Genomic DNA, 14,576 nt, shown 5'->3' with positions numbered 1-14,576 from the left:
TCTCATTCTTTTAACCTCTAGAGAATACAGGCCAAGTCGTCTCAATCTCACAGATTAATCCATCTTATAACTTGGCTTGTGACAGAAGTCTCCATTGAGATGTTGCCACAGGTGCCCCCTCTGCACTATGAATGTCTTATTTCACACTGCAGCCTGGCTTGAGGTTATTTCTCACACTGCATCATTCTTTAACAATTTTGTTTCTCCTTTATTTGATTTCAGGTAAATTTGGTTCTAAGCGAAGATCTTCTGACATCATCACCTTGCTGGTCAGCATTTATGGTAGCAAAGAGCTGTTTATCAGTGAATATCGTACGCTACTGGCAGACCGAATACTCCATCATTTCAGCTACATTACCTGCAGGTACCAAAATGCTTGCAGTGTTGCACGGTTGGGTTAGAAATATTTAACCATAATTGACCTGCCTGTGGCTGATGTGCTTGATTCTGAGAGATTTCAGAATAGATATTGGAACAATGTCTATCCTATTCAGAAGGTTGTAGGTTCAAGTCCCAGAACTTTCAGCTAGCACTAGCCCTCAGAATTCCCCATCTCCTGCTTACGTTGCTGTCTGGTTATCTAGGAGCTCCATTGTTTCATCCTTGTTGGAGTTTGTGTGGGCGTGGCCAATCTCTTTCTTCTTCTAAATATTATTGTTGCAAAAATGAATGCCTCTAGTTGCCGTGAAATGCAGTCACACTCGGGGATCAGGAGTCAAACCCTAGTGTGGTGTGATGACATGTCTGAAAAAGGCTGTGCTTTACCAGGTGAGGGTTTGTGAATTTCTTGCTGTGAGTGAAGAAAGTTTGCAGGTATAAAGAGCCCTGTGGACACTCCAGGCTATTAATGAAGAGTTCGTGAAGTCCTTCAGCATGTTGAGGGAAAGGTGGTAGTAAGTAGCAAATCTGTTGACTGTAATGCATTCTTGAGTAGTGCAACTGAATCATCATTCCTGATTTGCTAAGATCATGAAATTCATCAGTGCACTGCGGGTTATGGATGTGGCACTTACTGGTAGGGTCTTCCTCTCTGGCATTTGTGGCACAACAGGACTTCACCTATTCAACGGACTCCATTGTGTCTGTCTAGTTCCCTCAGCTGCTAATCATCCCGAACAGTATCTCCCTCCTCATCCAAATTTGTACCAACAGCACTTCAATGAAGACCTTTGAAAATCTGAGGACTTTGCATCCTGTAAATGAAGCTTCAGATAATGTGTTGATGGCAATCCTGATGACAGCAAAAAATCAATTGTCCCTGATGATTCCTATCCCTTTAAGCTGCTGCAGTTGTGTAAATCCTGTAATAACATGTCCCCATCGGCCAATAACGTTTCCAATTGGAAGTGAGGGGTCCATTGGGTGGGCTGAAGGTATGTGAGAGGAAAACCAGGCGGTTTACTTGTTAATGTCAGTGTTTGTTGTTTTTGTGTCTTTTTACTTTTCTCCCCTGTAGAAGAGTGTGAAATATTGGAAGGATTTGCAGGCTGATGAATGGTCTCAGAGCTCACTACATGAACTCTCCCTCCATGAACTCTCCCTCCATCGTCATAACCATCTTTATACCAGCCAATAGCATGGTTAGTCCTGTACAGGGGGAGGGCTTTAGTGAGTCCCACAACCCATTTGGTGTGGTGGTGGGATGGGGGGCGAAGGCTGTGAGTATCCACTGGGTTTCAACCCTGATTTTGGAGCCAGAGTTCCACTGGATGGTCTAGAGCTTTGATCTGAGGCATGATTACTGCCGCTAAACAAAAGGCTTGCTCCTATTTTCAGTGGTATATTCAGAAACCCAATCTTATGACATTTGTGCATATCTTAATTGTATTCAATTGGAGAAAGTAATGTTAGAAACAAGTTATTTTTATTCAAATGCTTCTACCTTCAAAACCTCTACCAAATACGTACTGTGTTTAAAAGTTCAACGTAAAATCATTGCACTCAGAATGCTTAAAGGTTACTTCATTGCATCTGGCTGTTTCAAGTCCTTTTGCAGCGAATGACTGAGATTCTTCTGAACCCTTTGACCATTTTATTTGTGAGAACTGAATCATCACCTCTTCTGGGTTTAGCAGGAAATCTTTTATGCTGTGCTAATCCTGATTATTCATGTCTAGTCAATTTGATGTCACTGCTTCACTGCAGGGAGATCCGAAATCTGGAGCTGCTGAAGCTACGTTTTGGAGAGGCTCAGATGCACTACTGTGAGGTCATGTTAAAGGTCAGTGGGAAGGACTGAGAGTTAAAGCGGTTTAATACTACTAGCTGCCTGAAACAGCAGGTGAATTTGCACCTTGGTTGTGTTTTTGATTAATCTCTCTTGTATGATTATAATGTGAATTAGCTTGTGTTGGAGTATTGCAAGTAGTTTTGGACCTCTATTATAGGAAGGATATAAAAGCAGTGGGTAAATGCAATGTATGTTCACTAAGATGTTACAAGGATAAGGAAATACTTTTAGGAAGAGGCAATTTGAGAATTTAGTGCTGTTTTCAGCAGAGCTAAGAAGGTTAAAAGGGGAAGTCATAAGTCTTCAAGATTATGAAATGAACAGGCACTGGACTTCTTTTTCAGATACTGACCTGCTGAGTATTTTCTGTTTCTATGTAGCGTTCGTTTCAGCCACTGCTAAAATGTAGCCTGTTGCTTTATGCCATACCTCACCAATCAACTTCCAACTGTATAATAGGCTTTTCCCAGCTGCAGACTTGTGGAGTTAACCTACTCTCTGCAGCTATACATTGAGTGTAATTTGCTGAACGTAGGCTCTTTGAGGATTGAGACCAACTTTATTCAGTTTAAAATGGCAGCACAAGGGGCTAACTCCCACCATGGTAACATAGGAACATAGAAAATAGGAGCAGGAGTATGCCATTCGGCCCTTCGAGCCTGCTCCGCCATTCATTATGATCATGGCTGATCATCCAACTAAGTAGCCTGTTCCGGCTTTCGCCCCATACCCTCTGATCCCTTTAGACCCAAGAGCGATATCTAACTCTTTTTTTGAAAACATACAATGTTTTGGCCTCTACTGCTTTCTGTGGTAGTGAATTCCACAGGCTCACCACTCTCTGGGTGAAAAAATTTCTCCTCATCTCAGTCCTGAAAGGTTTATCCTGTACCTTGAGACTATGACCCCTAGTTCTGGACTCCCCCACCATCGGGAACATCCTTCCTGCATCTAACCTGTCAAGTCCTGTTAGAATTTTATAGGTTTCTATGAGATCCCCCCTCACTCTTCTGAACTCAGGCGAATATAATCCTAACCGACTCAATCTCTCCTCATACGTCAGTCCCGCCATCCCAGGAATCAGTCTGGTAAACCTTTGCTGCACTCCCTCTGTAAGCAAGAACATCCTTCCTCAGATAAGGAGACCAAAACTGCACACAATATTCCAGGTGTGGCCTCACCAAGGCCCTGTATAATTGCAGCAAGACATCCCTGCTTCTGTACATCGAATCCTCTCGTTATGCAGGCCAACATACCATTTGCCTTTTTTACCACCTGTTGCACCTGCATACTTACCCTCAGCGACTGGTGTACGAGAACACCCAGGTCTCGCTGCATATTCCCCTCTCTCAGTTTATAGCCGTTCAGATAATAATCTGCCTTTCTGTTTTTGCTCCCAAAGTGGATAGCCTCGCATTTATCCACATTATACTGCATCTGCCATGCATTTGCCCACTCACTCAACTTGTCCAAATCACCCTGAAGCCCCTCTGCATCCTCCTCACAACTCATCCTCCCACCCAGTTTTGTGTCATCTGCAAATTTGGAGATATTACATTTAGTTCCCTCATCTAAATAATTAATATATATTGTGACTAGCTGGGGTCCTAGCACCGATCCCTGCAGTACCTCACTAGTCACTGCCTGCCATTCGGAAAAAGACCCATTTATCCCTACTCTTTGTCTCCTGTCCGCCAACCAATTTTCTATCCATCGCAATACTTACCCCCAACCCCATGCGCTTTAATTTTACATGCTAATCTCTTATGTGGGACTTTGTCGAAAGCCTTCTGAAAGTCCAAATAAACCACATCCACTGGCTCCCCCTCATCAACTCTACTAGTTACATCCTCAAAGAATTCTAGTAGATTTGTCAAGCATGATTCCCCTTTCGTAAATCCATGCTGACTCTGTCCGATTCTACCACCGTTCTCTAAGTGCTCTGCTATAAAATCTTTAATAATGGACTCTAGAATTTTCCCCACTACCGACATCAGGCTGACTGGTCTATAATTCCCTGCTTTCTCTCTGCCTCCCTTTTTAAATAGTGGGATTACATTAGCTACCCTCCAATCTGTAGGAACTGTTCGAGTCTATAGAATCTTGGAAGATGACCACCAATGCATCCACTATTTCTAGGGCCACTTCCTTAAGTACTCTGGGATGCAGACCATTAGGCCCTGGGGATTTATTGACCTTGAATCCCATCAATTTCCCCAACACCATTTCCCTACTAATACTGATTTCCTTCAGTTCCTCTCTCTCACTAAACCTTGTGTTCCCCAACATTTCTGGTATGATATTTGTGTCCTCCTTTGTGAAGACAGAACCAAAGTGTACGTTTAGTTGGTCAGCCATTTCTTTATTCCCCTGTTTCTGACTGTAAGGGACCTACATTTGTCTTCAATCTTTTTCTCTTCACATACCAAGAGAAACTTTTACAGTCAGTTTTTATGTTGCTCTTCATGATTATCCTCTGATGGAGTGTCATATACTCAGCTAACATTCTTGCAATTTGTGTAGTACAGAGTGGATAAGAAAGTGCACTGCCTGTATGAAAACCTTAACCTATTCTGAAATTCTATAATGAAACACAAGTGTTCATTTGAAGTCAACATTTTATATTTCCCTTTCCTGCTTACAGCTTTCCTTATACCATTCCCAGGCTGAGAGAATGAGTGTGCAACTTGCTCCAAGTCTCTGTGTGGCTTTTTAGCCAATTGATTGAACTTGTGTAAGAATACTTGCAGGTTGACTTTACTCTTGTTACCTACAGAGAAATGCTTACCTTTGGCACTTCTCAGATGGCATGATTGAGCCCGGAGACGCGCTGTATATAGAATTACAGCCCTGAATCTGCATCTTGGTGTGTTCTGGCACAGTATCCTAGTGCTGTAACGTGCTGTACCAGAATGCCACCTTTGAATTTCACACTATCAGCTGTGCCATAATAAACTCAACCTATTAGTGGGTATTACCCACTGTGCTTATTGTTGGTGAAGTTATTTTTTATTCATTCTGGGGAAATGGACATTGCTGGCAAGGCTGGCATTTATTATCCTACCCTAAATGCCCTGAGAAGGGGGCAGTGGGCCACCTTTTTCAACTGTTGCAATCTGCACTGTAGGTGTTCCCATGAGACAGAGCGCGAGCTATTAGCAGTTTGAGTGTCTTGCTGGGCCACTTCAAGGGGAAGTGGAGACCTGACCCAGACCTGAAGGTCTGGGGCTGGAGTCACATATAGACTAGACTGGGTAAGAATGGTAGGTTTCCTTCCATGAAGGGCACTAGTGAACTAGTTACGTTTTTACAATAATCATACGGCTTTGTGGTCACTTTTACTGAACCAGCTTTTTTTTCCAGACTTTAAACTGAATTCAAAACCTCAGACTGCCATAGTGGGATTTGTACATGCATTCTCTGGATTATTAGTCCAGGCATCCAGTAACATTCCCACTGCATTACTGTTGATGCCCTTAGTAATATACTCCATTACCGCTTGGGTTTTTGGTTCAGGATGTGGCAGATTCTCGGCGGATAAACAGCCATATTCACGAGGAGGACCAAGAGGCTCCCTTACACCTGAATGCAATGATCCTGTCTGGGGAATTCTGGCCACCACTGAAAGAGGAGAAACTGGAGCTCCCTCCTGAAGTGAAGGAAGCAATGGATGCTTATACCAAGAAGTATGAGAAGTTAAAAGTAAGTACTGAGTATTTATGAAATGCCTTTCTTCAGTGACTGCATGGTCCCAATGCAGGTTAAACTTGGAGTGCCTTGAATATGCAAGCAGCTCTTTTTCAGGGTTCAAATGTATTTAACATGCAACAGAAGAGCTACCTTCAGCCCATCTGGCCTACAAGGACTGTAATTGCTCACCCAGGAGGTAAGAAGCAGTTTTGCAGTGAGCAAGTCTTTTTACCAAAGTCCCTCACACTAGGACCTGGATTAAACAGCTGAGTAAAGGCATTGTCACGAGTGGTACAAACAAATATGTTGAGGGATCCTGAGCTGTGTTCCCTGATGAGAAGTACTTCACTGCCTTTTAGTGCCTGCTCAATTTACATAAGACTGGAAGTGATGTGGGAAAGTGCACGTGTAGACCTGTGTCCATTGCCCCACTAACATGCATTGGGTTTCTCAAGCTTAATTTGTATGACCTCCGACTACATCTCATCTTGCTCCCTCAAGAGTTAGATCTTTTTGTACTCTGTCGCAGTACCTTCCCTCAGTCGAGGCACAGAATCTCTTGTTTAAATTGGTCATTCTTATAGAAGGCATTTTGGGCATCACAGCCACATGCAAAGTCATGGTGTTTGAAAGAAGGATTTTGACAAGAGGTTCAGCATCTGTCCTTTTTCTGCATTGCAGGCTTCACAATGAAAGGTTCTAGAGTTTTAAGTTTATATTTTAGGAAATCCACAGGGGAAAATATCAAGCTGCAAGCATTTTGATCCTGATTGGACTTTTTAATATTTTACTGTGAGCACTGTCTGTGCCAGTCACTTCAATAAAAAAAAGTCAATGTCATAACAGCCAAGATTTCATGAAGCCCTGGAAGAAAAGTACAATGCAGGTTTGATTTTCTTTGAGTAGCATTTTAGAGAACTTTCTATAATTAGTTTACTTGAGGCTGTTAAAAAGCCTGTTGCCCTGTTAGTGATGCTTTAAGGATCCGAGCTGGGTGGAGTGCAGTTTTTTCAAGTGATGGAGTGAAGCTACTAATCTACAGTCCTGTGATAGTTTTAGTGCTGACTGAGGTCACTGCAAGGGCTAATGCAATCGGGATTTCTCTCTTGCCACGATACATGGTTTCATCTTTTTCAGGCCATGAGATCATTGAACTGGAAACCTCACCTAGGAACTGCTGACCTGGAGATTGAGCTGGCAGATCGAACATTGTCTATGTCTGTCTCACCTGTCCATGCTGCCATTATTATACACTTCCAACAGAAAAGTAAGTATCTCTGTGTGATTAGTGGCAAATGAAACATAATTTCCCCTCAGAGATTTGAATCTACATTCTCTCAACATAAAAATATTGTTCTTCATCCAGCTATCCTTGATGGACAGGTAGGGATATTGCTTTGTTGGGGTAGTATCTGGGGCACAGTACCTTCTAAGACGTTTATACTCTGTGTGGTACATGCCCTTTCCCCATTCTATTACATAGAAAACCTTGTTCTGGCTCCACCCTTGTTTTTATCTCCTTCTGGTCATTGTCCACATTGATTTGTGATATAAATGACCAGGAAAGACTATTGAAGCACATTATAGTCTGGCTAGGCTAAGCTGAAAAAGGAATCTGCTTTATTTTTGCTGCCAATTTTCTTCTATCCCTGTCTCTCCTGAAGATTTTCTACCCCTTGCTGGGGTACGATTTCACCAGCATTGGCCACTTTCTAGGACCTGAATAAAAGTCTCAATGTGTAATCGTTTGAGCTGGGGCAGTATCAGTGAGCTATGCAACTGCATGGGCATCATAGCTAAGCCCAGTCCTGTCTCCAGTCTGTGGATCATTATACAACAGTCAGGATTGGGAACACGGGTTGATTTAAAAAAAAACTTTTCTCTCTCTTTCTCGCTCCCTAACCTAGGGGAGCTGAGGCTAGCTACACCATCTGAACTGATTCATCACAAGCCAATATTTAAACCTGGGAACTATAGTTCTGTCACTCATTACCTTAACTAGCTGCTAGGACCCTGTGATTTATTTTTCTCCCACAATTCTTGCATTCCTTTGACTAGCTTCAAGAATTTTTATGGTTTTGAATTAGGGTGTAGTGAAGGCTGTAAATTAAATTTGTATTCTTACAAGGAGATTTGGTATCTGAAATGATTCATTTACTAGATGTGCTAGTGCAGAACCTTAGCTGAGTTTTTGTTTAATGTGTGTGCATCCATAGGTACCTGGACTCTGGACGAACTCAGTGATGCACTTAATGTTCCTGTCATCGCCCTGAGAAGGAAAATTGCTCTTTGGCAGCAGCAGGGGGTCCTAAAAGAGGAGCCCACAGATACATTTACAGTGATTGAGGAGGAACAGAAGGATCAACAGGAGAAAATGGTTTTGATTGATAGTGATGAGGAGGGAGACTCTGCCATGGCTTCCCAGGCTGATCAAAAAGAGGAGGAATTGCAGGTAGAGCTGTTTTAGTAGGTTACGTTAAGGTAACTTTTGCTAAAATAATCAAGGTAAATACTATATCCCCTTTACTAGGCATGATCAGATAATCACATCATCCCTGAGAGATATCTTAGCATTATAAAAAAAAAAAGGCTGTCTTGTCCATTAATACCTATCTTGATATCACCAGTATTCATGACTATCGATTGACTCCTGTATGTGTGTGGGCATCATGTGAGGATTGATGCCCCTTGTGGTTGAAAGATAAAGAAAGACTTGCATTTATATAGTGCTTTTTACAATCTCAATGTCTCAGAGTGCTTTACAGCCTGTGCAGTGCTTTTAAAGAGCAGTCTCTGATGTAATGTTGGACTTTACAGACAGCAAGATCCCACAAACAGCAATGTGATGACAATATGCTAATTTGTTTTAGTGATCTTGGTTGTGGGATAAATGTTGGCCAGGACACTAGGAGGACTTCCGTCTTCCTCTTCAAAATAGTGCCATGGTTTCTTTTCCAACCACCTGGGATGGCAGATGGGGCCTTGGTTAAAGTCTGCTGGCATTCCCCGTTTCAGCTCAAACATGAAGCGAAAGGCCAGGTGGAAAAATATTGGATTACGTCCAGTTGGGGGTGGGCACGAATCCTGCATAAAGTGTTTTCATTCATTTTAAATAAATTTGTATTTCACAGCTTTTCTGGACATACATCCAAGGTATGCTGACTAATCTCGAGAGTTTACCACTGGACCGTATTCACACCATGCTCAAGATGTTTGTGATGACGGGGCCGGTAATGGCCGAAATTGACATGCAGGAGCTTCAGGCATTCTTAGAGAAGAAAGTAAAGGACCACCAACTAGTTTACTCTGGCGGAGTGTACCGGCTTCCCAAATCGAACTGCTGAATGGAGGTCTCGTGCTCAGAAAGGTAACTTGCTGTCCTTTTCTCTGTAGGTTGGAATGAGTTTCCGTCTGCTTTAAAAGTAATGGGCAGCAGTATTGACCCGTGGGCTGCATTGACATTTAGGAATATGTCTGCCATCTTGGACCATGCTTTTGGAAGCTCTCAGTTCATGCAGTATATTGCTGGAAAAGACACAAAAGGCTACTGCAATGTCACTTATATCAGCCCTAAACTCAAAATGTAAAACCGTAAGATTTCCAAATAATTCCAAACATTTTAATTGTGCTTCCCAATTTTCTGTTCTGTCACAATGTGTTCGCTTTATTTTATCGATTTATTTTAACCAGATTTCTTTTCTAACTTGAAATCTTTTCACTTTTCTTCCTCTTCCCGTGGTTTTAAGCAGTTGCTCAGTCAAAGTACCAGTAGCTGACAATTGATGTGTTTGTGATCAAGATGACCAGGACACACTGGGGTAGATTACTACTCAGGGCATGAAGACTAAATTCTGTCCTACTATTTTTACTTATTGATCATGAAAGAGTCTGCACTAAGTCAGTGATATCTGGAGCTCAGTGAGGCCTGGATGGATATTTTTTGCAGTGAAGGGTTAACTTTTGGAAATAAATGTGTTTGTAAATATTCCTGCTGTTTAATTATAAAATTTAAAGCTATCCTTGTTACAATTTGGAGTTTTCATAAAACTCTCTTCCCTCACACATTGAGAAGTTTTCATACAAGCACTTTGGCCTTGTGATCTGGAAGCTGTAATGAAATGCTTACCCAGAGCTTAACTGTTATCCCACTTGCAGTGAGATTCCTCGATTTAAGATAATCTCACCAAACTCTCATCTGAAAAGCAGCTATTATAAATCAGAAAGTTACAGAGACCCCCATCTTATGCGACTACAGTGTTCTGTCTGGAAGGTCTCCTGTTAAAGTTAACCTCCAAGAAGAGATCACTTGCTGACTGTGACCAGCACTCAGGTTGTTTTTGGCCTGTAATTCATGATCTCAGTAGTTGTGATAACCTCCTATGTGACCTAGTCTTGAATGTTAATGTGGTCTCTGGTATTCCACCATCTCATAAGACTGTTCATAAAAAAAAAAGGTTTCTCTTGCTCTTTGTCTCAAATCTCTTGTATTTAATCTTACATCTGTGTCCCATCATTTTGAATCATTGTAAACTGGCGTGTTGTCTACTCTGTCCCATCCATCGTAGTTTTAAACAGGACACTGAGGTTGTGAGCCATCTGGTTCAGTCTGGGGCAGTGACTGTAATAGGAATAAGATGGAGAGGACATGAAGTTTGTAGCAGGGACCAAAGATGATAGCTCTGGTCTTCTCAGTATGTAGTTGGATAAAATTGTGGCTCATCCAAGCCGGGCTGTTGGCAAACCATCTGATAGTGCAGAGGCAACCAAGTAGTTGGGACAGATAGTGGAGTTAGTTGTTTGTGTCCAGACCTTTCTTCAGCAACAGTAATTTATAGCTCGCCTTCCTTTCTCCAAACTTGAACAGTTATTGATTTTTTTTTTCCTCAATGTAAATATGTCAGCCAGTTAGTCACATTGCAGAAACTGGATAGACTGTTGAAGAATATATAATTTCACTGCAAAAATTAGCCTTAAGGTGCCACAGAATTCCAAGTACATATTACAGATGTTCCAAAGAAGGGTCACTGTCCCGAAACGTTAACTCTGCTTCTCTCTCCACAGATGCTGCCAGACCTGCTGAGTATTTCCAGCATTTCTTGTTTTTATTTCAGATTTCCAGCAGCTGCAGTATTTTGCTTTTATCCAAGTATATATTGTTCATTTGGAGGCGGTATTTATTTTATTTATTTAGAGATACAGCACTGAAACAGGCCCTTCGGCCCACCGAGTCTGTGCCAACCAAGAACCACCCATTTATACTAACCCTACAGTAATCCCAAATTCCCTACCACCTACCTACACTGGGGGCAATTTACAATGGCCAATTTACCTATCACCTGCAAGTCTTTGGTGGTGGGAGGAAACCAGAGCACCCGTCAAAAACCCACGCGGTCGCAGGGAGAACTTGCAAACTCCGCACAGGCAGCACCCAGAATTGAACCCAGGTCCCTGGAGCTGTGAGGCTGCGGTGCTAACCACTGCGCCACTGTGCCGTCCATATGGAGGTGTATACCTGACAGATCAATTAATCTGTTCATGATTTAAAACAAACGTTCTTCATAACAAGTGCTTGTCAAATTGACCAGATTACAGACTAAAACAATTATATTTATAATTAAATTGGAATGTGAAGCACAAAAATCAACAAACCCTAAAAGTACAATATATCTAAGCATATTGGCAATGAGAGAGTCTGAAGAGTCATTCACCCTTCATAAAGAATGTCTTTGGATGGAGTCTGAAAGTTTCCAGCAAATGCTGGCATTCTGATTCTTTACAGTTGGTCTCATCCTCATGTAAAACCTGCTTAACAGTGAACTGTAGGATATCAGATCACTCGAGCAAAGTGTGAATGGAGTGTTTATCCTCATCACAATAGCCAGAACTTGCAGTCTTTTGTGGCACTTCAAAATCATTACTTCTGGTAGATGGTTTGAAGTGAAGTTGTCCAAACACATTTAACTAAACATCATGTTAATCACAGAGGAGGATGGATGTGTGAAGTCAATGATAGATATCCTGAAAAATCTGAATCTTTTTCTGCCTGTCTGCATCACATCAATACAATGGAGCAAAAATAATTATTTTTCATCAAAGTAGCAGGCTGTTCATTAAATTAAGAAAATGGAACATTTGATATTCTGATGAAATGGCATGGGGATAAATTTACATCTCCATCCTCTGCAGTAATCTGACAGTGAATAGCCTGCCCATTTTAGATCCCACCTCAGTTTTCATTTGTCCCATAGTCTGAGCTTTAATTGAGGGAAGCAATTCAGACTTTGTTATAGTTATCATGCCCCACTGTGGTACTTGAAATGCTTTCTACCATCTCTTCCCAGTAGCAGTTGTAAGTACTGTAGAAACACTGAAGCAGTTGCAGAATGTCACAAGCAAAGTTCACACTATGCTGCAGAAAGTACTGCTTTCGAGATTGAGTTCTTTGGGACAGTATAGAAAGACCACCATTTACCTATGGTTGACTGATCTGAAAGTTCTGAATGTTAATATTGGAGGTCCAAATGGAAAAATGAGCCCTTTTAATGAATTACACCATTGACCCCTCAAAATGTGAATTTCTTGGAAGCAAAGTCAAGTCTCTTTGTTTTTAATGAGAAAGAGGGCTGTTTCTGAACTCTACTATCTTCTTACTTCACAGGACTGACGGAGCGGATCCTTGTTTCAACTTGTGGCTTGCTGCCTTCTGTGACCTATGATCCAAAGCCTTGGTTTGGAAGGAATATTGATGCAGTCAGCACTGCCCACTCGCCAGTAACTACAAGAACTTTGAAAGCTGCAGGATCTTTCTTGCTTGACCTTCATAACCAACATTCACCTGGATTCTTCTACAACCAAGATCTGTGGCAGAAATCTGTCTAATAATGTCCTTGGTAGTGAATGCGTTAACAACTTGTGATGGAAATTAAACTACTTGTCAATGTACCTGAGCCTTTTGAGCTATATAATTCCACAAGACATACGGGGAGTAGAGTATCGATAGTGTGTAACTCCTGTTGCTTATCTGAATGTCTGTAAGGAACCAGATTATCTTTATATTCACCCCCATAATCAGTATGTGACACAGACCTATTGGTCATCACACATGTGCCAGTTAAAATTGGCTTTACAAATTCTTTAAATGTTAAACTTATTTTAATGTCTACAGTGCTACACTTCGGTTTAGAGATAGTAGTCCAGCTTTTGCCCTTGAGGCAGCAGCAAATGATCCAATGGGTTGTGGGCATTTCTCCACCTTGTGATCTGCCTGTGAACCTGGCTTGAGTTTGATTTGCACAAATTGAGGCCAGGCAATTGGGTGAGGCAGACACCCAAGATATCTTGCCCTCCTTTTTAAAATTGGTGAGGTAAATTATTGAACTACCCAAGCTACCCAGGGCTGCAGTAAAGATCCTCTTTAAAGAATGAAGTGATAGCCTCCTGAAATCCGGTGCTTAAGTCCTGTGTAGCAACTCTTCACTTGAACATTTTGTAGTCTTGTAATAAAGTGCAGGGTAATAACAGGAAATTACAGATTTTCAGCAAGTGGGAACAGTTGTGGAAGGTGTAGAGCCTGACAGCAGTAACCATTCTGTGCTTCAGCCAATGCACTCCACTTCGACCTATTGAGACAAGAGGGGGAGGAGGGAATGAAATTCCTATCTGCTTATTTCAGCTTATAGCTGGTGTTTTCTCTCTCTCACCTTAAAACCTGTGCTACTTTGTTTAGCAAAGATGACAATTTCAACCTGCACTTCATGGATGCTGTATATTTGGGTTATCAGCAACAATGTACCATGTATATAGTGACCATTGGATTGTCTGAATAGGAAAACAGTTATCAAAAAACAGCGATATCTTTTTACCTCTTATGAGGAATTGTGATTCCTTGTTATCCTGATTAAAATAAAGATTAAAGATTTGCTTTAAAGATTCAGTAGACTTTGAGTACCAATTTGTTTGCTGAAAAATGTAGTTCTGTGACAATCTTGTTCTGCACAAATTTTTACTCATTTGGAATTTACAGTTGTCATGCAGGCCTCCACCTGCCAAGAATGAGGCATATTAATTTCACCAAATGAACATTGATTTTAAACAGTTAAAATCACCAGATATTGAAAGACATTTGCATATTTAAAGGGACAAAAGACCATTCCCAGACGCATTCAATCCACAATAGACTTTTGATTACCAGACGTTGAAGGTGGAGCAGCTAGCATTCCAGGTTGATTGCTAAGATGGCCGAATACACAAACTGATGTGGTCAGACCAGTTTAGTCACATGACTAACTGGCTGTTGCAGGTTTTTTGAACTCGGAAAGCTCCTGGTTTAAGAACATCTCTCTCCTGTCTGCTGTCATCTTTCTCACCAGCTTTGGAATCCATTGAAGACTCAGGAACCCCAAGAGAGAAAAGTTTCCTACAGTGAACAAGGTTTAAGAGAATAAAAGCAAAATACTACAGATGCTGGAAATCTGAAATAAAAACAAATGCTGGAAATACTCAGCATGTCTGGCAGCATCTGTGGAGAAAAAAGCAGAGTTAACGTTTCAGGTCAGTTACCCTTCATCAGAACTAAGGTTTAAGAGAATACTGGGCCGCAACATAAAGCAAGAATTGCCTACAAACAAAAACTACCTGCAAAAGGGAGATCGAAGCA

General features: G+C 41.5%; 1 protein-coding gene across 1 annotated transcript in view; it reads left to right on the top strand.

Annotated features, from left to right (window-relative positions):
- The window catches only part of anapc2 (anaphase promoting complex subunit 2), a 44,461-nt gene extending 30,608 nt beyond the window's left edge, over nt 1-13,853 (top strand). Inside the window, exons 8-14 of the mRNA XM_068012803.1 lie at nt 223-364; nt 2,146-2,221; nt 5,747-5,932; nt 7,058-7,187; nt 8,137-8,372; nt 9,052-9,287; nt 12,579-13,853. Coding sequence (XP_067868904.1) covers nt 223-364; nt 2,146-2,221; nt 5,747-5,932; nt 7,058-7,187; nt 8,137-8,372; nt 9,052-9,264 — 983 coding nt within the window. The 3' untranslated portion in view covers nt 9,265-9,287; nt 12,579-13,853. The remainder of the gene's footprint in view (nt 1-222; nt 365-2,145; nt 2,222-5,746; nt 5,933-7,057; nt 7,188-8,136; nt 8,373-9,051; nt 9,288-12,578) is intronic.
- Nucleotides 13,854-14,576: the final 723 nt, after the last annotated feature.

The sequence above is a fragment of the Heterodontus francisci genome, chromosome 32, assembly GCF_036365525.1.
Source record: "Heterodontus francisci isolate sHetFra1 chromosome 32, sHetFra1.hap1, whole genome shotgun sequence".
NCBI classification, from domain to species: domain Eukaryota; kingdom Metazoa; phylum Chordata; class Chondrichthyes; order Heterodontiformes; family Heterodontidae; genus Heterodontus; species Heterodontus francisci.
Note: the sequence above shows the minus strand (reverse complement) of the source record. Positions and strands in the feature narration are given on the sequence as shown.